The 24253-nt window shown below is 28.2% G+C and overlaps 2 protein-coding genes across 2 annotated transcripts; both read left to right on the top strand.

The window, feature by feature from the left end:
• The first annotated feature begins 10440 nt into the window (after nucleotides 1-10440).
• LOC135960007 (uncharacterized) lies at nucleotides 10441-12288 on the top strand. The gene has a single exon (XM_065511180.1). It carries the CDS (start codon nucleotides 10441-10443, stop codon nucleotides 12286-12288), a length of 1848 nt encoding a protein of 615 aa, XP_065367252.1.
• Nucleotides 12289-19489: 7201 nt separating this feature from the next.
• On the top strand, nucleotides 19490-24253 carry Ir56c (Ionotropic receptor 56c). Its single transcript, XM_065511176.1, has 2 exons — nucleotides 19490-21259; nucleotides 24215-24253. The coding sequence occupies exons 1-2, from the start codon at nucleotides 19490-19492 to the stop codon at nucleotides 24251-24253; spliced, it is 1809 nt and encodes a 602-aa protein (XP_065367248.1).

Raw genomic sequence — 24253 nt, 5'->3', positions numbered from 1 at the left:
TAAGATAATATTAATGTAAAAATGTCTGCCCGTCACCAGCTGATGGTGGATTTCAAACACAGGATCTTGAAACTGTTTCACCACAACCAATGTCAAAATATTGCGCTTAATGTCACTGTTCTTTAACACCAAACCGATATTGTGGGAAATCACCAGTTAGGGATGCATTGTGGCCGCCTGCAGCCATTTCATTAGCAAATCCAAATTATCATCCCAACAATCTGAACATACACAGTAGAGAGTTTCTTGAGTGCCTCGGGCTATGGGCAATACCAATTGCTGGCCCACATACTCCACATTCCATGCAGAAATACCGTTTATTAGCAATAGCATGTTAATTAACACTAAAACTACTTGCATTTTCAAGTGTTTTGAGAGTTCCTTTTTTTAATTGTTTGATTTTTTTTAAATATTTCCAAACGTTTTTAAAAATTTCTCCGTGGTTTTCTGTTTAAAGCTGCCTTTATACTAAATCAATGACCAAGAGATTCCCTTAACACATGGTCGGACGCTCTTTGCTAATCATTATATCGTGACTTAACCACATATAACAGTAACTATCAAATAATTAAAACCCCTTTAATCAATTTAAATTCACCACACAGACAGGAAAGAATACACACATGGCAGCAAATTAAAGGAGAGTGCAGAAAAATAGCATATCTGGGTTAGAGACTGGAATTGAAGGGAAAATATTCCTCAAAATGTAACGGTTTTGAACTTAAATTCCTATTTTTGCTTTGCCTGGAATATTGCTACTCGTAGTCCTAAAAGGAAAGCTGATTATGGTGGTTAGAAAACCTGAAATTTCCAAATACTCTGAAATGCAAAAACTTTGTCTAACTTTGTGGTCTGTACGGAAGACTTATCAAGTTTAAAATATCCTGGATATTACAGGCAAAAGATTGAGCAAAAGGAATTGTTGAGTTAACTGATCTGTTGTTATTGGAAGTTCTGGGAAAAATACATGTTGAGGGAATATGGAATTCCCTTTTCCAGGCGATCAGAGTTACATTTTGTTTTCCTTCGACTTAACATTTTATTTCCATTACTCCTCTTGGGAGCATATGGCTTCCACAAAGCATCTTCATCTTACACGATTTGTTGCAGTTGTTTTCGCATCTTCCCATGTAAGATTGCGCTGTCCTAGATCTTGGAGTAAAGTTCGTCTCCATGTATTCTTCGACTTAACATATTCTCCACATATGGTGGAAGTGGCCAACCTTTCTCTCTGTGTACCAGTACTCCTAATAAATCACTACGAATAGTTCAGTTCCACATCCCTGAAACAGCCCAGATCGATATACCGATATGTACTTAAGTATCGCTCTGGGTTGAGCTAAACATTCCAAATAATGTATTGTATGCTCGTCACGGTTACAATGGGACCTCTATCTGTTGGAAGACAATGGATAGGGCCTCTAACCGTGTACTCTTTGAAAGGGTATTGAGAAGTATGACAATCCTGATAACAGGGGTATTGTGTACTACCGCGACAAATTCGCTTTTCACACTACTAAACTGATTACCAGTGGCTTAACGCATGGAATTATAGATCCTATGGACACAAAACCTTCCTGATCATATTGATTACTGCACCGCTAGACCCTATTTCCTGAGGAAAAAGGAGGATAGATTGTGTCTACATTCCTGAATTTTGGATAAGACTCCCAAATGGCCAAAAGGCATTGGATAAGGCCTCCGACCGTATACTCTTTGAAAGGGTATCGGGAAGTAATACTGATAACTGGTGCATTGCGTACTACAGCGAAAAATTCGCTTTTCACACTACTAAACTGATTACCAGTGAACACGGCCTTAAGGCTTAACGCATGGAATTATAGATCCTTTGGACGTGCTTGCATAATAGGAAGCAATCAAAATCTTCCTGATCATATTGATTACTGCACCCCTAGAACATTTTTCCTTAGGAACTTCGGTTTCTCACTCCCGTCCAGTATGGAATCAGATGATGGTCCCTCCCTGGGTTTTATTGGGCTATCCATCTATACGGATAAGTCCAAAAAAAGGAGGATAGATTGGGCGGAAGTGTCTACATTCCTGAATTTGGAGTAAGATGGTCTTTTAGACTTCCAAATGGCCAAAAGGCATTGGATAGGGCCTCCGACCATATACTCTTTGAAAGGGTATCGGGAAGTAATCCTGATAACTGGGGCATTGCGTACTACCGCGACAAATTCGCTTTTCCCACTACTAAACTGATTACCAGTGGCCAAGAAACTACCACTGAACACGACCTTAAGGCCTAACACATGGAATTATAGATCCTTTGGACGTGCTTGCATAATAGGAAGCAATCAAAATCTTCCTGATCATATTGATTACTGCACCGCTAGACCCTATTTACTGAGGAACTTTGGTTTCTCAAACCCGTCAAGTATAGAATCTGATGATGGTCCCTATCTGGGTTTGATGGCGGCCCTCCCATCTATACGGATGGGTCCAAAAAGGGGGATAGAGTGGGCGGAGGTGTCTACATTCCTGAATTTGGGATAAGAATATCCTTTAGACTCCCAAATGGCCAAAAGGCATTGGATTTGGCCTCCGACCGTATACTTTTTGAAAGGGTATCGGGAAGTAATCCTGATAACATTGGGCATTGCGTACTACAGCGACAAATTCGCTTTTCACACTACTAAACTGATTACCAGTGGCCAATAAACTTACACTAAACACGGCCTTAAGGCTTAACGCATGGAATTATAGATCCTTTGGACGTGCTTGTATAATAGGAAGTATTCAAAATTTTCCCGATCGTATTGATTACTGCACCCCTAGACCCTATTTCCTGAGGAACTTTGGTTTCTCAAATCCGTCCAGTATGGAATCTGATGTTGGACCCTCCCTGGGTTTGATGGAGTCCCTCCCATCTATACGGATGGGTCCAAAAAGGGGGATAGTGTGGACGGAGGTTGTCTACATACCAGAATTTGGGAAAATAATGTTCTTTAGACTCCCAAATGGCCAAAAGGCATTGGATAGGGCCTCCTTCCTGATCATATTGATTACTGCACCCCTAGGCCCTATTTCCTGGGGAACTTCGGTTTCTCAATCCCGTCCAGTATGGAATCCACTTGGGAGTCTAAAGAACATTCTTATCCCAAATTCTGGAATGTAGACACCTCCGCCCACTCTATCCCCTTTTTGGACCCATCCGTATAGATGGGAGGGACCCCAAAAAGGGGATGGAGTAGGCGGAAGTGTCTACATTCCTGAATTTGGAATAAGATGGTGTTTTAGACTTCCAAATGGATGTTGTATTCTTCAGGCCGAGGTATCGGCCATTATGAGAGCGACGAACTGGCTCAGATTTTACATGATATCTGTTTGGGATATTCGTATTTATACTGACAGTAAAGCTGCAAACTTGTACCATTACCAGGATGATATGGCCTGCGCACAGTGGTATGAGAATAAAAAAAGAGGGAAATAAATCTGTAACTTCTAAACCCTTACGCCGATTTTAATGAAATTTCGCAAAGAGGAAGTGTAGTCGAGTTTAAGTTTTGAATTTGGACCTCATGACCCCACCAGGAGCGGGACCAGGTGTTCCCAAAGTAGGACACCTCGGGTATGTTCAATTTTTAAAATGATCCTTTTTCTTCGTTTGTGTTCCGATTTAAAAAAAATTAATTTAGAAGTTACAGATTTATTTCCCTCTTTTTTTATTCTCATACCACTGTGCGTCGTAATTACTTGGTTTACAACGAATACGATTTTGCAATATGGTGGCGATCATCAGCGGGCATTGAACTTCAGGTACCCATACTGCAAAACTTGGGCTGCCTCACCACGACTTCTTCAGGAGTTGTCAAAATGTGGAGGAGGAAGAGACCATCTTAGACTTCTTTTGCAATTGTTCGGAACTGGGTGTCTGCGTGCCAGGCGATCCTTTAACAATCTCTCCGAATTATCTGGGAAGAAATGAAGGTGCATAGACGCCTTAATTAGGAAAAGCAGAAGGTTAACAAGACCGAGCATGCAAATGTTACATCATAGTGGTCACTCTCTCTTTTACTTCTCTCTCTCTTTCTTTGATCATAGGATCATAGAAGTTTTTTTGTCGTTGTTGTTGTAACAGCCTAAACAATTAAATGGGGGGGTTTTGCATAGAGATCTAGATCAAGGAATTGAGCTACCTCAACTTGATGAGTCCATAAATCCATTTGACTAAGGTTGGCTGGACAGCAAAATATGTCGGAGGTGTTGGGGACGACATGGTCTGTGAGGGATCAGAAGACATTAATCCTGTTACTCAGACATCAGATGGCATCCGCCATTGGCGACCTCTAAGTGTGACATTAATACGGTATTCTGCTACCGCGGAATTGGTGGTGTCTCTATGAATGTCGATCTATGCTGCGATAAAATGGATTCTGCACATACCTCTGCATGCTATCCCTGTATATAAATAGGTCCCTAGAAAAAAATAATTCTCAATCGGATGCAATAAACTTGAATGGAAGGAATCTATTATAGCTATTCCCTGTGAAAGCTTCCAGCACTAAAGTAAGGAAGACTTTTGAGATTTTCATTTTGGAAGCAATAATTATTTTTCTAAGAGGCTCACCTCGAACAAAAATTATGCCTTATAAATGTAAAGCAGTAACGTAACAGTAGGCTTTGCTTCCCAAAACTTTGGTATTGCTTCTGTCGAGCTTCCAAAATGAAAATCACAAAAATCTCCATTACTTTACTACTTCTCTTATACCATTCTGTAAGCTTTTATTGTTAGTAGCTATAATGTAAGCTATAGTATTGCTTCCATAATTTCTATTGCATCCAAGGATGTACAGTTTTTTTACTGGGTCCTGTCTGACAAGCATCTGAGAATCCTCCGATTGTGTTATGCCGAAGCTTTGCTGACTCCACCTAGAAGTAACTGTTGTGACAACAGTTAGTCTCCTTATGATGATGGTGTTCTGATGGTATTTGAAGACAGCCTGTGCCAGTCCTCCACTGATTATCACTCAACAATGGTGACCATTATGGACCGGCATAGTTATCCACTGACCGGCCAATCGGTTTTTAGATAGCTTCCAAGTGCTGTTGTTTGCTACTATCGGAAGTTCTTCCTTGGGGAAAAAAAGAAAAATACCTTTAGTTCTCCTGAAGTCTTTGGGAAAAGGTATTCTGATTATCTGGCCTAAGCAACAAGTGAAATGAGCATAGGAACTAGATTATTCCCCAATAATAAATTCTGTGAATTTATCAATAATTAAATTGGGAAGGCTTGACATAGGTTGTTCTGGAGCTAAGATCCAATTATCATGGAAACATGGAAATTGATCAGTGATTTATCAGAGATCTGCATAAAAGGCATGACTGATTATCGGACTTACAGCCTTACCTAAATAAAAACGTTGAGCGTTGCTTTTTCAGCCGTCCAGTGTTAACTCTAAGGAGCATTGCCACTGCCGTTGACAAAACCACACAACTCTCAGACATCAATGAACTAGATCAACACTATATGCTATTGAAATTCAGGCTGTTGCTATCCAAATGGGAAAAGGGAAAAAAACTCACGAGGATTTTAATAGTTCTTCTTCTCTTGTCCGTCTATTATAAACTTGGGTAATGTCAGATAAACGTCCTAATTTAGACAGCTCTCCAAATATCCAGTATTTAAAAGAATGGAGCCATGTCCAGTATGATGTCATTACTTACTGTGTACGACTCTCGATGCTGGATCTTAGGATCGTCGAGGCAGTTGTATATTGCAGGCATGAGAGGAAGATAAATACAATTTAGCATCATTTCTGTATGATAGATCACTTAGCTCGAAGATTCTTTGAGAGGCGTAGAACTCTGTCGGATATAGGATAATTAATTATGGGCATGGTCATTTTCTTGTACAATTTCTTTCCCCGCTCCTTTTAGTGACTTATAATTTCGGGTATTTATTTACTCCTTTATAGAACTGTCATAAAAATCAAATTAAAATATGTATGTGCTGGCAAACATTTAATAAAACTGACAAACATGTGATGACACCACACACGTAATATTATTTTTATTGACTATTTATGGCAACAACAATAAACTACACATAATATGAGACACACTACAACAGCTTAAATAACTGAAAGAGAGAGGGAGAGATAGAGAGTAGGAAAATAAATAGATTAGTAAAAGAAATATTGGTTGACATATTTCGAATGCAGCATAAGAAGGTGACAGTTAGCAATAAAATCAAAGTTCAATACAAATTTTGAAGGTTTTTTTTAATAATTTATAGAAAGGAGCTAAAAGAAATTTAGCAGCTGTCATGTGGGTCTGGTACTTATTTCAATATAAGGTAAACAATACAATATTGACAGATTTAATTTCATGTCAAATTTAAACTAAATGACAAATTTATATGACTTTTATAGGGATTACTTTAAAATCAAACTAATAATAGAATAATTTATAAAATTACAAATCAATATGTTAAATAATTAAAGGATATATGTATGTAACTGGTAGCCAGGGGAATTCACAAATATTATTTAGTTATGATGTAAATAAACAAAATTAAACTATAAAGGTGGCTATTGTCATATGTATTGAACTGACAAAAATAAATGCATTAAATATTTAGGATTTCTGTTGGTAAAACGAATGAAAATTTATATGAACAATTTTTCTAGGCACAATTTTTCATTCGTTTTATAAAATCTAGCAAAAAATTGTTATTAAAATTCAATTCATTTTATAAGTAGAAAAAACATTTCAATTATTTAAGTAACAATTAGCAGTTAATAAAAAAAACTATTTTTATGAACTATTTGTAAAAGAAAAGCTGCCTTGGGGAATAAACAATGTTATTGTGCAATTAAAACCAAAAAAATATACAAATGTGGTTAAATTTATAAGGCTATAAAATAAACAAGCTTTAATAGATTTATAAAATTCGAATTTTAGTACTTTTTACAAATTCATTAAAAAAAATCTTTTTTAAGTTGAATTGTATGATAAATTCTATTTCAAACAAAATTTTAAAAAATTTAATTTTTGAAAATATTTGAAAATTTTACTACTTTTTTTTTGGAAATTTAATTTAACATACAATTCAACTTAAAAAAGAATTTGTAAAAAGTACTAAATTGGAAAAAAAATTGGTAAAATTCGAAAAAATAAAATTAAAAATTTAGTACTTTTTGAAATTTTTATAAAATAATAGTAAAATTTGAAAAAAAGTAGTATATAAAATAAAAAAAATATCATTTTTGTTAGAAATTTTGTTTTAAATTTATATTTTCTGTGCAAAAAAAATAATTTTGTTGAAAATTTTAAAAAGTAGTAACATTTTGTAAATAGTACTAATTGGGAAAAAAGTACTAAAATTTTCAAAAGTACCGCATTTTTTATGTAAATTTTTCCTTTTATTAAAATTTATTTTTTTAAATTACAATCCCATAAAATTTCAAAAAAGTAGTAATTTCGAAAAAAAAGTAGTAAATTAAAAAATTATATTTTTGGTGTTTTTGTTCAGAAGTACTAAATTTTTAATATTTTTTTTTCGAATTTTACTACTTTTTACAAATTAAATTATTATTACTTGAAAAAAGTAGTAAATTCGAAAAATTAAAATTAAAAATTTAGTACTTTTTGAAATTTTCATACTATTTTTCAATTTAGTACTTTTTAAATTTTTTAAAAAATATATTTTTAACATAGAAAATTCAACATTTAGTCTAAATTCTAAACAAAAACACAAAAAATATTTTTTTTTATATTACTACTTTTTTCGAAATTACTACTTTTTTTTAAATTTTATGGAAATATAATTTTATAAAAATAAATTTTAATAAAAGGAAAAATTTACATAAAAAATGCGGTACTTTTGAAAATTTTAATACTTTTTTCCAATTAGTACTATTTACAAAATGTTACTACTTTTTCAAAATTTCAACAAAATTATTTTTTTTTTGCACAGAAAATATAAATTAAAAACAAAATTACTAACAAAAATGAGATATTTAATATTTTTTTAATTTACTACTTTTTTAAAATTTGACTATTATTTTAGAAATTTTCTAAAAAATTACCTTAAAATCAAACTTTAGTACTTTTTTCAAATTAATAGTTTTTATAAAATTTAACTACATTTTTAAAATTAAAAATTTGCTTTTAATTTTTTTTTTCAATTTATTACTTTTTATAAATTTACTACTTTTTTCAATTTCATTAAAAAAATAATTTTTTATTTTGAATTTTATGGGAATATAATTTTATAAAAATAAATTTTAATAAAAGGAAAAATTTACATAAAAAATCCGGTACTTTTGAAAATTTTAGTACTTTTTTCCAATTAGTACTATTTACAAAATGTTACTACTTTTTCAAATTTTCAACAAAATTATTTTTTTTGCACAGAAAATATAAATTTAATACAAACTTCCTAACAAAAATGAGATATTTTTTTTATTTTAATTTAGTACTTTTTTTTAAATTTTAGTACTTTTTATAAAATTTAACTACATTTTTAAAATTAAAAAAAAAATAATTTTTTATTTAGAAAATTTTAAATTTAATTCTAAACAAATTGAATTTTTTAGTGTTACTACTACTTATTTAAAATTTTACTACTTTTTTAAAATTTTGTGGATAATTAATTTTAAATCAAAATTTTTGGTGAAAAGAACATTTCTTAATTTTTTTTCAATATTGTTACGTTTTAACCTTTTCAAAACTTACGTACGTTTATAAATTCTCAGAAATACAAACACAATTTATAATGTATACGAATTCACTTGAAATTATATTTTTATAAATTTTTTTGATCAGAAAATATTAATTTAAAATTAAACTTTCAATAAAAATATTAAAAATTTTAGTTTTTCATTTTACTATATTTTTCAAATCTACTACTTTTTGAAATTTGAAAGAAATTAATATAAAATTTAAGTAACAGTTTGTTTAATATTAAATTTATCAGAAAGAAAATCGTTAATTAAAGATTTATTACTTTTTTCAATTTAGTTCTTTTTATATAATTTGACTACTTTTTAATGTCTTCGAAAAATTTTTTTTGAACGGAACATATAAATTAAGATCTAAATGCTAAACAAATAGATTGAAAATTTTAGTTTTTAATTTTATTACTTATTTTTCAAATCTACTACTTTTTGTAATTTGAAGGAAATTAAAATAAAATTTAACTAACAGTTTCATTAACTGTTAGTTATTTAAACAAAATAATTACTGAAATTCAAATATTTTAGTACTTTTTCTTAATTTTGCTACTTTTTTAAAATTCATTAAAAAATAAGTTTTTTTAAAATTTAAATTTTAGATCAAACTCTAAATAAAACCAAAAAAAAAATAAATTTTATTTCTACTACTTTTTTATTTTACTTTTTATAAAATTTTACTACTATTTATTTCAAATCTACTTTTTTTAATTTTTATTTTACTTCTTATAAAATTTTACTACTTTTTTCAAATCTACTACATTGTTGAACATTTAGTGGAAAATTAATTTCAAATTAATAATTTATCTAAATCTTTTTTTTTAAATTTAGTACTTTTGAACATTTTAGTACATTTTTCAATTTAGTACTTTTTAAACAAATTTCACTAATTTAAAAAAAAAAATACGTTTTTATTTCGTATGTTGAAAATTTAGGATAAATTTTAATTAAACAAAACTATGAAAATTTAATATTTTTAATTTTAGTACTTTTTGGAAATTTTACTATTTTTTTAAAAAGTTTGTATAAATTCATTTAAAATCAAAATTATTGTGAAGTGTTTCTCCCAAAAATTTTGTATTTTTTTTAATGTGTCAAATTAGGATTTTTGAAATTTAACTACTTATTAAAATTTAAAAAAAAGATGTGTTTCTCCTAAAAATTTAGTACTTTTTTATAATTTATCTATTTAGTACTTTTTTTAAATTTTACTACTTTTTTAAAATGTTTAGGAAATTTAATTAAAATCCAAATTATAGTGAAATTAAGTGTTTCTCCTAAAAATTTAATACTTTTTTTTAATTTACCAATTTAGTACTTTTTAAAATTTTACTACTTTTTAAAAATTTCTTAAAAAATTTATTTTTTTCGTTAGAAAATTTAAATATTAGACTAAAATCTAAATAAAAATATGAAAATTTTTAAAAAATATGAAATTTTTTTTTTTTTAATTTTAGTACTTTTTTTTAAATTTTACTACTTTTTTAAAATGTTTATGAAATTTAATTAAAATCAAAATTATAGTGAAATGAAGTATTTCTCCCAAAAATTTAGTACTTTGTTTTAATTTATCAATTTAGTACTTTTTAAAATTTTACTACTTTTTAAAAATTTCTTAAAAAATATTTTTTTTTTTTAATAAAATTAACAATTGACCCTCTTTTAATTAAATTTTATAAAGCAAAATCTTTTACTTATTAAATCTGAAAAATTTTAATCAGCAAATAGTTTTACTCCAGCCATGAATTTAACTACATTAATCATAGCTATCGTTACTTTGCTTGGTCTACAAAAGCCTTTAACATTGTGCACCAAAGAGGATAGTTTCCTTTACGATTATATAGCTGCATTTCCCTATTTAAGGCTGATGCAAGATGTCGTCTGGTTTATCAGTGAACAATTGGATGGTGAACAAAATGAGCGTTGTAATCAGTTAATCATGAATATAGCCAACTTTACGCAATTAACACAATTTGTTTGGACTCAATTAAGGGATGTGAGAATGATTAAAATTCAGTCGAAAAGGGGTTATATTGGTATAGTGGTGACTACCGGAGCTGAAGATCCCATAATGCTGGTGCATAATCGCCTTTTAATTGGACGTCATTATAGCATAACATTTGTAGTGTATGCGGGAAAAGCTGAGGATTTGACAGCTATACGGGAGCTATGTTATTTATTATATCAAGGCAATTTTGTGAACAGTGTGGTGTATTTTCAAACAGAGCGGGGCCAGTCTATGGTCTACAGCATGGACATGTATCCGGTATTCAAAATAGTTAATAGCACAGATTATAAGCTGGCTTATGAGAAGTTGACACAAAGAATCCACTCGGCTTCACAAGATGTCCAGAGATATAGATTCCATACTCCCATTAAGCAAGATATACCAGGGGTATTTCAGTATAAAAATCGAAAAGGAAAGGCAATGCTACAGGGTTCCACATATTCCATACTAAAGACATTTGTGAGTTCAATAAATGGTGTATTGGTGCCCTATGAGGGGCCTAGTAATAACAGCAATCAGTCGAATATTGTCAATATGAAAGAGGTTTTGGATTTAGTACGTTCTAAACAGATCGAGATATCAGCCCATGCCTATGCTTTATTCCAGCCCGATGATGATTTGGACAAAAGTTATCCCTTGATGGTAGTCAAATGGTGTCTTATGATACCTTTGCGTAATAGTATCTCCACATTTTTCTACACTCTCCAGCCCTTTGAATGGAAGGTATGGTGTTTGATTTTGGGGGCCTTAATGGGCTTGTGTTTTAAGGATTTAATCAATATGTTTTGCAATAGTGAAACGACCGAGCTATGGCCTTTAGTTAACAGATCCTGGCTTAATAATTTGTGTCACATTTTAAATATTTCCCCCTCACGCTCAATTTCAATAAAGAATCCTAAAAGTTTTCTTTATTATTTTACAGTATTTTCCTTTGGTTTCTTTCTGTGTGCCTTTTATACCTCTTATTTGGGTAGTTCCTTGACCGTGTCCCTATTTAGGGCCCAAATTAATACTTTATCCGATTTAATAGCCGCCAATCTAACGGTTCTCATAATTGACTATGAATTGGAATTCCTATTGGGGGAGGGCTATCAACCTTCTCCAGAGTTTTTCGCTCTCTTAAAGCCCGTGGACTCGGCTACATTTTATCAACATCAAATAGCATTAAATTCATCCTATGCCTATTTCATTACCGACGACAGATGGCTTTTTTTACACGAGTCCCAGAAACATTTAAAGCTAAAACGTTTTAAATTCAGTGATATCTGTTTCGGCTCCTATCATTTGGCCTATCCTTTGCAAACGGATTCGCCCATTTGGCGTGATTTGGAATATTTTCTATTTCATTTACATTCATCGGGTTTGTTTTACCAATACGAGCTTAAAGCTTTGCAATATGTTTTTACACCGGGCAATCTAGAACGTTTGCAGGAGTCTGAAACATATACTTCAGCGGGTTTGGAACATTTGTTGGTGGTTTTTTATATGCTGGCTGTAATGTATGCAGTAGCAGTGATAAGTTTGTTAATTGAAATATTGTATTATAATCGTAAGAATATTAAAAGATTTTTAAAAAACTAAAATGTTTTATGCTTTTTTTAACATTAATTATAAAATTTAAATTTTAAAGCAAAAAAAAAATTTTTTTTTGGAAACTTGGAAAAAAGTAGTAGAATTTTTTGAAATAGTAGTAAATTGAAAAATGTATAGAAATTCAAAAAAAACGATTGAATTTATAATTTAAGGTTTTCTTAAACATAAATTCTTAATTTTAAAATTTTTTAAAAAAGTAGTAAAATTTTGAAAAAAGTAGTAAATTAAAAAATGAAAAATTTTGTATATTTTTATTGAGAATTTCGTTTATACGAGTATATGTATATAAATAATTTTGTGAAAATTTTTAAAAAAGTAGTAGCATTTTTTAAAATAGTAGTACATTGAAAAATGTATAGAAATTAAAAAAAAATGATTAAATTTCTAATTTAAGGTTTTCTTATACATAAATTCTTAATTTTAAAATTTTTTAAAAAAGTAGTAAAATTTTAAAAAAAGGACTAAATTAAAAAATGGCAAATTTTGTATATTTTTATTGAGAATTTCTTTTATACCAGTATATAAATAATTTTATGAATATTTTTAAAAAAGTAGCAGAATTTTTTAAAAAAGTAGTTAATTGAAAAATGTATAGAAATTAAAAAAAAATTATTAAATTTCTAATTTAAGATATTCTTATACATAAATTCTTAATTTTAAATAAATAAATAAAAAAAGTAGTAAAATTTTGAAAAAAAGTACTAAATTAAAAAATGGCAAATTTTTTATATTTCTGTTGAGAATTTCGTTTATACGAGTATATAAATAATTTTGTGAAAATTTTTAAAAAAATAGAATTTTTTAAAAAAAGTAGTAAATTCAAAAACGTAAGAAATTAAAAAAAAAATTATTAAATTTTTAATTTAAGGTTTTCTTAAACATAAATTCTTAATTTTATATTAATTTGTAGCAAAATTTAAAAAAAGTAGTAAAATTTTGAAAAAAGTACTAAATTAAAAAAGTCAAATTACACAGTACAACATTTTTCAGTTCATTGCTTTGGGACTCAATTCTGACAATTGCACGTGAAAGTAGACCCTAAAATAAGAACTTCTGCATCATTAGTTTTGTCAAGTTGGCTGCCGTAATAATTTAATGACCATACGAATTTTTATTCCTCAAGGTGGATTTTTATCACTTTTTCTATATTTTAGCACGGTTATATCTCGTATACCGTACGGACTATCTCTTTTGTGGCTGAAGGAAAGTTGTAGATATTGAATAGTAGAAAAAAAGTACGGAACACACCTACCCGAAAAAGATGCATCCAGTGCCTTAAAATCGCAAAAATACCCATTTTTTAAAAAAAAATACCAATTTTTCACCTTTTTTGCTCAATAACCGGATTACAAGTCCAATTATGGACCGATCACCATGAAATTAGGTCGCGTGATTTGTGTCTATATGGAAGTTATTTGTCATGAATTTTGTATGTATACCATCATTTTTAACAGATTTATGCACTTTAAAGTGATTTCCGGAAGCGGGTCTTATATGGAAGCTATGAATAATTATGGACCGATCATAATAAAAATTTTTGACATGAATTTTGTATATACAAAACTTATTTGGAGCGAAATTTGTGTAGATACATATATAAATTAAACATTTATGACCGATAAAGTCCAATTTCGGGAGGACATTTGTATGGAGGCTAGGTGAAATAATGAACCGATTTCAGCCAATTTCAACAGGCTTCTTCTTTGGGCCGAACAAATTATATGTACCATATTTTTTTATGATCGGTCCATAATTAGTCATTGCTCCCATATAAGACACGCTTCCGAAAATCACTTTAAAGTGCATAAATCTGTTAAAAAGTATGGTATACATACAAAATTCATGATAAATAACTTTCATATAGAAACAAATCACACGACCTAATTTCATGGTGATCGGTCCATAATTGGATTTGTAATCCAGTTATTGAGCAAAAAAGGTGAAAAATTGGTAAAAAAAAATTAAAAAATGGGCATTTTTGCGATTTTTAAGGCACTGGATGCACCTTTTTCGGGTAGGTATGTTCCGTACTTTTTTTCTACTATTCAATATCTACAACTTTCCTTCAGCCACAAAAGAGATATTCCGTACGGTATACGAGATATAACCGTGCTAAAATATAGAAAAAGTGATAAAAATCCTCCTTGAGGAAAAAAAATTCGTATGGAAATTACATTTTTACGGCAGCCAACTAGACAAAACTAATGATGCAGAAGTTCTTATTTTTGGGGCTACTTTCACGTGCAATTGTCAGAATTGAGTCCCAAAATCATGTGTTGTACTGTGTTATGAATATTTCTGTTCAGAATTTCGTTTAAACGAGTATATTTACTGCAAATAAATAATTTTGTGAAAATTATTAAAAAAAAGTAGTAGAATTTTTTTAAAAAAATATAAATTTGAAAAATCTAATAAAAATTAAAACAAAATGATTAAATTTCTAATTTAAGGTTTTCTTTATTTTAAATTAATTTGTTACAAAATTTAAAAAAGTAGTAAAATTTTGAAAAAATGTACTAAAATTTAAAAAATGTTTTTAATTTCTAAATTAAGTTTTTCTTTTAGATAAATTCTTGATTTTAAATTTATTTCCTGGACAATTTCTAAAAAAAAGTAGTAAACATTTAAATAAAGTAGTAAAATAAAAACATATTTTTTTTATTATTTTGTTAAGAATTTAGTTTTAATTTTAATATTTTCTAGCCAAAAAATAAATTTGTGGACAATTTAAAAAAGTAGTAAAATTTTATAATAAAGTAAATTTAAAATAAAAAATAAATTTGTGGACAATTTAAAAAAGTACCAAAATTGAAAAAATGTTTTTAATTTCTAAATTAAGTTTTTCTTTTAGATAAATTCCTGATTTTAAATTTATTTCCTGGACAATTTCTAAAAAAAAGTAGTAAAAATTTTAAAATAGTAGTAAAAAAAAACATTTTTTTATTCTTTTGTTAAGAATTAATACGATTTTAATATTTTAATATTTTCTAACCAAAAAAATAATTTTATTGAAAATTTGAAAAAGTAGTAATATTTTATAAAAAAGTAGTAAATTTAAAAAAGTACCAAAATTGAAAAAAGTGGCTAATTTCGAAATAAAGTTTTTCTTTTAGATAAAATCTTGATTTAAAATTTATTTCCTGGAAAGTTTCTAAAAAAAGTAGCAAAATTTTTAAATAGTAAAATAAAAAATATTTTTTTATTATTTTGTTAAGAATTTAGTTTGGACGTTAATATTTTCTAGCGGAAAAAATAATTTTGTTGAAAATTTGAAAAAGTAGTAAAATTTTATAAAAAAGAGTAGTAAATTTAAAAATGTATTTTTTTTTAAGAATTTAGTTTTAATTTTAATATTTTCTGGCCAAAAAATAATTTTGTTGAAAATTTTAAAAAGTAGTAAAATTTTACAAAAAAGTAGTAAAGTTAAAAATGTACTAAAATTGCAATATGTTGTTAACTTCTAAATTAAGGTTTTCTTTTAGATAAATTCTTGATTTTAAATTTATTTCCTGGAAGATTTCTAAAAAAGTAGTTAAAATTTTAAAAAAGTAGTAAAATAAAAACATACTATTTTATTATTTTGTTAAGAATTTAGTTTGGACTTTAATATTTTCTTGCCAAAAAAATAATTTTGTTGAATATTTGAAAAGGTAGTAAAATTTTATAAAAAAGAGTAGCAAATTTAAAAATGTACTAAAATTTTAAAATGTTGCAATTTCTGAATTAAGTTTTTCTTTTAGATAAATTCTTGCTTTAAAATTTATTTCCTGGACAATTTCTAAAAAAAAGTAGTAAAAATGTGAAAAAAGTAGTAAAATAAAAACATACTATTTCATTTTTTTTTTTAAATTTAGTTTTCTTGCCAAAAAAATAATTTTGTTGAAAATTTGAAAAAGTATGTATTCAAATTTTATAAAAAAAGTAGTTAATTTAAAAAAGTACCAAAATTGCAAAAAGTTTCTAATTTCTAAATTAAGTTTTTCTTTTGGATAAATTCTTGCTTTAAAATATATTTCCTTGAAAATTTCTAAAAAAGTAGTAAAAATGTTAAAAAAGTAGTAAAAATGTTAAAAAAGTAGTAAAATAAAAACATACTATTTTATTTTTTTTTACGAATTTAGTTTTGACTTTAATATTTTCTAGCCAAAAAAATAGTTTTGTTGAAAATTTGAAAAAGTAGTTAAATTTTATAAAAAAGTAGTAAATTTTAAAAAGTACTAAAATTGCAAATTGTTTTTAATTTCTAAATTAAGTATTTCTTTTAGATAATTTCTTGATTTTAAATTAAGTTTCTTGAAAGTTTCTAAAAAAAAGTAGCAAAATTTTTAAATAGTAGTAAAATAAAAACATACTATTTTATTATTTTGTTAAAAATAATTTTGTTGAAAATTTGAAAAAGTACTAAAATGTTGCCAATTTCTGAATTAAGTTTTTCTATTAAATAAATAAATTCTTGCTTTAAAATTTATTTCCTGGAAAGTTTCTAAAAAAAAGTAGTAAAAATGTGAAAAAATGTAGTAAAATAAAAACATACTATTTTATTATTTTGTTAAGAATTTAGTTTTAATTTTAATATTTTCTTGCCAAAAAAATAATTTTGTTGAAAATTTGAAAAAGTAGTAAAATTTTACAAAAAAGTAGTAAATTTTAAAAATGTACAAAAATATTAAAATGTTGCCAATTTCTGAATTAAGTTTTTCTTTTAGATAAAATCTTGATTTTAAGTTAATTTCCGGGAAGGTTTCTAAAAAAAAAGTAGTAAAAATTTTAAAAAAGTAGTAAAATAAAAAAAATATTTTCTTGCCAAAAAAATAATTTTGTTGAAAATTTGAAAAAGTAGTAAAATTTTATAAAACAAAGTAGTAATTTTTAAAAATGTACTAAAATTGAAAAAATGTTTTTAATTTCTAAATTAAGTTTTTCTTTTAAATAAATTCTTGCTTTAAAATTTATTTCCTGGAAAGTTTCTAAAAAAAGTTGTAAAAATTTGAAAAAAGTAGTAAAATAAAAACATACTATTTTATTATTTTGTTAAGAATTTATTTCGATTTTAATATTTTCTAACCAAAAAAAATAATTTTGTTGAAAATTTTAAAAAGTAGTAAAATTATATAAAAAAAGAGTAGTAGATTCAAAAATGTACTAAAATTTTAAAATGTTGCCAATTTCTGAATTAAGTTTTTCTTTTAGATAAATTCTGGATTTTAAATTAATTTTCTGGAAAAAATTCAAAAAAAAAAATTTTATAATTTTATTCAGAAGTTAGTTTTAAATAAACATTTACTACAAAAAAAAATAATAATTTTGTTGTATATTTTTGAAAAAGTAGTAAATTTAAAAATAGTAACTAATTTTTAATTTAACTTTTATATTTTCTGGCCAAAAAAATAATTTTGTTGAAAATTTGAAAAAGTATGTATTCAAATTTTATAAAAAAAGTAGTTAATTTAAAAAAGTACCAAAATTGCAAAAAGTTTCTAATTTCTAAATTAAGTTTTTCTTTTGGATAAATTCTTGCTTTAAAATATATTTCCTTGAAAATTTCTAAAAAAGTAGTAAAAATGTTAAAAAAGTAGTAAAATAAAAACATACTATTTTATTTTTTTTTACGAATTTAGTTTTGACTTTAATATTTTCTAGCCAAAAAAATAGTTTTGTTGAAAATTTGAATAAGTAGTTAAATTTTATAAAAAAGTAGTAAATTTTAAAAAGTACTAAAATTGCAAAATGTTTTTAATTTCTAAATTAAGTATTTCTTTTAGATAATTTCTTGATTTTAAATTAATTTTCTTGAAAGTTTCTAAAAAAAAGTAGCAAAATTTTTAAATAGTAGTAAAATAAAAACATACTATTTTATTATTTTGTTAAAAATAATTTTGTTGAAAATTTGAAAAAGTACTAAAATTTTAAAATGTTGCCAATTTCTGAATTAAGTTTTTCTATTAGATAAATAAATTCTTGCTTTAAAATTTATTTCCTGGAAAGTTTCTAAAAAAAAAGTAGTAAAAATGTGAAAAAAAGTAGTAAAATAAAAACATACTATTTTATTATTTTGTTAAGAATTTAGTTTTAATTTTAATATTTTCTTGCCAAAAAAATAATTTTGTTGAAAATTTGAAAAAGTAGTAAAATTTTACAAAAAAGTAGTAAATTTTAAAAATGTACAAAAATATTAAAATGTTGCCAATTTCTGAATTAAGTTTTTCTTTTAGATAAATTCTGGATTTTAAATTAATTTTCTGGACCTTTTCTAAAAAAAAGTAGTCAAAATGTGAAAAAGTAGTAAAATAAAAACGATTCGATTTTAATATTTTCTAACCAAAAAAAATAATTTTGTTGAAAAAAAAAAGTTTTTAATTTCTAAATTAAGTTTTTCTTTTACTTGACTTTAAAATTTTTTCCTGGAAGGTTTCTAAAAAAGTAGTAAAAATTTTAAAAAAGTAGTAAAATAAAAACATACTATTTTATTATTTTGTTAAAAATTTATCGATTTTAATATTTTCTAGCCAAAAAAAATAATTTTATTGAAAATTTGAAAAAGTAGTAAAATTTTATAAAAAAGTAGTAAATTTTAAAAATGTACTAAAATTGCAAAAATTTTCAATTTCTAAATTAAGTTTTTCTTTTAGATAAATTCTGGATTTTAAATTAATTTTCTGGAAAAAATTCAAAAAAAGTAGTAAAAATATGAAAATTTTTTTTTTTTATTTTCTGACCAAAACAAATATTTTGATGAAAATTTTAAAAAGTAGTAAAATTTAAAAAAGTACTAAATTTCAGATTTAAGTTTTTCTTAAACATAAATTCTTGATTTTTAATTAATTTCCTGCAAAATTTCTAAAAAAGTAGTAAAAAATTTTAAAAAGTACTGAATTAAAAATAGTAGTAAATCGTTTTTTATTTGTGAAATTTTGTTGCAACATATTACAAATTCCTTAGCATTTCTTTGCTGACCTTGTTACAGGTCTAGGTTACACAGTTTACTGGCATTTGTTAAAACATAAACAATAACATCAAACCACTTCAACACGCAATTCCTTGAGGGGCCTGTTTACATGATCTGACTAAACATGTTTAAACATGAGTTTAAAAATAACATTATTTTCTTGGAACATGGAAAACAAAATTAACTGTTTCTTGAAGGAAAAACTTAGTTAAAACGTGTCAGTTCTCTATTAACTTTATTGAAATGAACATCTTAAAAGTATTTCTCTGGCTGTTGCTAATAGTGGCCTTCTGGCGTACGGCCTTAATGTGGGATATGAAATTTCTACTACGCAATATATTGCCTCTAAGCCGCCTCATGCAAACCCAAGAGGTCAATTGGTTTATATCGGAACAATTGGACAGTGAGAGTAGTGAAAATGTTCAGGAATTCTTTACAACCATACATCGCAATGCTTTGATAACTCAAATGGTTTTTACCCACAACAGTGACATAAGAATTGTGAAAACTGCCAGCAAACGAAATTATATGGGTCTTGTACTGACCACCGGACCCAGTGATCCTGTAATGAAGCTGCATGATAGGGTTTTGCTGGGCCGTCATTACTATATGAATTTTGTGATTCTAGTGCAGCCTCTAGAAGATTTTGCTGTGGCCGAGACTATATTGCTTCAATTGCATAGAAATAATTTTCAAAATACTTTTCTTTATGTGAGCTACATGAATGGCTCCTCGGATTTGCTGGGCATAAATGCCTATCCTGAGTTTCATATAGTGCTGCGTACAAACTTCCTCAGGAATTTAGGAGAAATGTTTGGCAAAGTTACTGCTGGAGGCATGGATTGCCAGGGCTTTAAGTTTTACACTCCTTTGCGTTTGGATTTGCCGGGAGTTTTTCGCTATTTCAACCAGCGTGGCTTAATGGAAAAACAAGGAATTTCTTATAGGATTTTGAATTTATTCGCTGGCTACATAAATGCCTCTTTGGTTCCCTATCAAATGGCGCCGGATAACTTGGGCGGCATTGTGGTGAATATGAAAGATACTCTGGACTTGATACGTTCTAAGGAAATCCTAATAACAGCTCATGCCTATGCTTTGTTTAATCCAGATGATAATATAGACAAAAGTTATCCCATAACGGTAGTTAGATGGTGTTTAATGGTGCCCATTAGGAATATTGTTTCCTCATTTTATTATCCCATTAAACCATTTGAGCAATCGGTTTGGTTTGTACTCATGTTTACCTTCTTCGCCTTGGCCTGTACCGATATCTTATGGATTATATGGCAGAGCCGCAAGCAGCCTAATCGAAATCACAATTTAATGTGGCAATTGCGTGCTAGTGTCTTGGATAATTTGTGTTACATGCTGAATATAGCCGCCTCCAAAAACATAAAACATCCCTCTGTCATCAGGTTTTTCTTATATAGCACCGTGTTTTTCCAGGCCTTCTTTTTATCGGCCAACTATACCTCTTTGCTGGGCAGTATTTTAACCGTTACCCTATTCAGAGAAGACATCAATACTTTGCAGGATCTTATAAAAGCCAACATCTCCACCTTAATTATAGATTATGAATATGATTTTCTGCTTACGGGTAACTTGGATTTACCTTATGATTTCCTTAAACTAATAATACCCGTAGATGCGGCCACCTTTTATCATCATCAGTCCAGCTTAAATCAAACCTATGCCTACTTTGTCACCGACGAGAAATGGCATTTTCTGCAGCTGCAACAAAGAAGCCTTAAGCAGGGTCTCTTCAAACTAACGGACATTTGTTTTGGCTCCTTCCATTTGGCCTTTCCCATGGAAACGGATTCACCGTTGTGGCGTAATTTGGAGTATTTTATATATCGTGTGCATTCATCCGGCATGTTGCACTACTATGAGAGCATTTCGTTTGAGCATGCTGTCTATGCTGGCTATGTGCAACGCTTTACGGCCGGCAATGAATACCAGGCGGCTGGCTTAAGTCATGTATCCATGGTCTTTCTAATGCTGCTGATTGTGAGTGGTGTGTGCTTCTTAATATTTTTGGGTGAATGTTTGCATTTTCGATTGGGGCAGGGAGGTAATTTAAGATTTAAGAGATTTTTTGTCAAATAAAAAGCAACAAATTAAAGATAATCCATAGTTTTGTTATTTGGGAAATTACAGTTTATATTATGGATATTTATTCCTTCTTCAATTGAAGGTTTTTATACAGTACAATTACAGTTTCAATCGAGGTTCTTTATACAGTCCTATTCCAGTTCAATCGTGTTTCTTTATGTAGTTGAATTCCAGCTTCAATTATGGATATTTATACAGTTCAAATCCTTGTTCAATTGATGTTCTTTATACAGTACAATTACAGTTTCAATTGTGGTTCATTATACAGTCCAATTCCAGTTTAAATGTAGTTCTCTATGCAGTTGAATTCCAGCTTCAATCGTGGTTCTTTATGTAGTTGAATTCCAGCTTCAATTAGGGTTCTTTATACAGTTCAATTCCTTCTTTAATTATGGATCTTTATAAAGTTCAATTCTAGCTTCAATTGAAGTTCTTTATACAGTACAATTTCAGTTTTAATCGTGGTTCTTTATACAGTCCTATTCCAGTTCAAACGTAGTTCTTTATGTAGTTGAATTCCAGACTAAATTATGGATCTTTATACAGTACAATTACAGTTTTAATTGTGGTTTTTTATACAGTACAATTCCAGTTCATGGTTCTTTATGTAGTTGAATTCCAGCTTCAATCGTGGTTATTTATGCAGTTGAATTCTACCTTCAATTGAAGTTCTTTATAAAGTACAATTTCAGTTTCAATCGTGGTTCTTTATACAGTCCAATTCCACTTCAATCGTGGTTCTTTATGCAGTCGAATTCCAGCTTCAATTATGGATATTTATACAGTTCAATTCCTTCTTTAATTGAAGTTTTTTTATACAGTACAATTACAGTTTCAATTGTGGTTATTTATACAGTCCAATTTTAGTTCCATCGCGATTTCTTATGTGGTTGAATTCCAGCTTCAATCGTGGTTCTTTATTCAGTTGAATTCTAGCTTCAATTGAAGTTCTTTATACAGTACAATTTCAGTTTCACTAGTGGTTCTTTATACAGTAAAATTCCAGCTTCAATCGTGGTTCTTTATGTAGTTGAATTCCAGCTTCAATTGTGGATCTTTATACAGCTCAATTCCTTCTTCTATTAAAGTTCTTTATACAGTACAATTACAGTTTCAATTGTGGTTCATTATACAGTTTCAATTGTGGTTCTTTATCCAGTTCAAATGTAGTTCTCTATGCAGTTGAATTCCAGCTTTAATCATGGTTCTTTATACAGTTCAATTCCTTCTTTAATTATGTATCTTTATACAGTACAATTCTAGTTTCAATTAAAGTTCTTTATACAGTACAATTTCAGTTTCAATCGTGGTTCTTTATACAGTCCTATTCCAGTTCAAACGTAGTTCTTTATATAGTTGAATTCCAGATTCAATTATGGATCTTTATACAGTACAATTACAGTTTTAATTGTGGTTCTTTATACAGTACAATTCCAGTTCAATCGCGGTTTCTTATGTACTTGAATTCCAGCTCAATCGTGGTTCTTTATGCAGTTGAATTCTAGCTTCAGTTGAAATTCTTTATACAGTACAATTTCAGTTTCAATAGTGGTTTTTTATACAGTAAAATTTCAATAGTGGTTCCAGCTTTAATCGTGGTTCTTTATGTAGTTCAATTCCAGCTTCAATTATGGAAATTTATACAGTACATTTACAGTTTAAATTGTGGTTCTTTATACAGTCCAATTACAGCTTCATCCGTGGTTCTTTATGTAGTTGAATTCCAGCTTCAATTATGGATCTTTTTACAGCTCAATTTCTTCTTCAATTGATGTTCTTTATACAGTACAATTTAAGTTTCAATCGTGGTTCTTTATGTAGTTGAATTCCAGCTTCAATTATATATATTTATACAGTAGAAATTCAGTTTCAATCATGGTAGTTTATACAGTCCTATTCCAGTTCAATCATGGTTATTTATGCAGTTGAATTCCAGCTTCAATTATGGATATTTATACAGTTAAATTCCTTCTTTAATTATGGATCTTTATACAGCTCAATTCCTTCTTCTATTAAAGTTCTTTATACAGTACAATTACAGTCCTATTCGAGTTCAATCGTAGTTCTTTATGCAGTCGAATTTCAGCTTCAATTATGGATATTTATACAGTTCAATTCCTTCTTTAATTGATGTTTTTTATACAGTACAATTACAGTTTCAATTGTGGTTATTTATACAGTACAATTTTAGTTCAGTCGCGGTTTCTTATGTGGTTGAATTCCAGCTTCAATAGTGGTTCTTTATGCAGTTGAATTCCAGCTTCAATTATGGATCATTATACAGTTCAATTCCTTCTTCTATTAAAGTTCTTTATACAGTACAATTATAGTTTCAATTGTGGTCCTATTCCAGTTTACTCGTGGTTCTTTATGTAGTTGAATTCCAGCTTCAATTATGGATCTTTATACAGCTCAATTCCTTCTTCAATTAAAGTTCTTTATACAGTACAATTACAGTTTCAATTGTGGTACTTTATTCAGTCAAATTCTACTTCAATCGTGGTTCTGTATGCAGTTTAATTCCAGCTTCAATTATGAATCTTTATACAGTTCAAGTCCTTGTTAAATTGAAGTTCTTTATAAAGTACAATTTCAGTATGAATCGTGTTTTTTTATGCAGTAAAATTCCAGCTTCAATCGTGGTTCTTTGTATGGTTGAATTCCATCTTCAATTGATCTTCTTTATACAGTACAATTTAAGTCCTATTCCATTTCAATCGTGGTTCTTTATGTAGTTGAAAACCTCTCAATTCCTTCTTCAATTCATGTTGTTTATACAGTCCAATTCCAGTTTTAATCATGGTTCTTTATATAATCATATTTCTACTTCAATCTTGGTTCTTTTTATAGTCCAATCCCAGCTTAAATCTTGATTATTTATGCAGCTGA

Source organism: Calliphora vicina, chromosome 5 (assembly GCF_958450345.1).
Source record: "Calliphora vicina chromosome 5, idCalVici1.1, whole genome shotgun sequence".
Taxonomy (NCBI): domain Eukaryota; kingdom Metazoa; phylum Arthropoda; class Insecta; order Diptera; family Calliphoridae; genus Calliphora; species Calliphora vicina.
This window is presented reverse-complemented; position numbering and strand designations above follow the sequence as displayed.

Bases quoted from the DNA above. Each gene is read 5' to 3' on its own strand.
- LOC135960007 (XM_065511180.1), top strand. From the start codon at position 10,441: ATGAATTTAACTACATTAATCATAGCTATCGTTACTTTGCTTGGTCTA.
- Ir56c (XM_065511176.1), top strand. From the start codon at position 19,490: ATGAACATCTTAAAAGTATTTCTCTGGCTGTTGCTAATAGTGGCCTTC. The intron at 21,260-24,214 runs GTGAGTGGTGTG...TTCTTTTTATAG, and splicing joins TCTTTCTAATGCTGCTGATT to TCCAATCCCAGCTTAAATCT.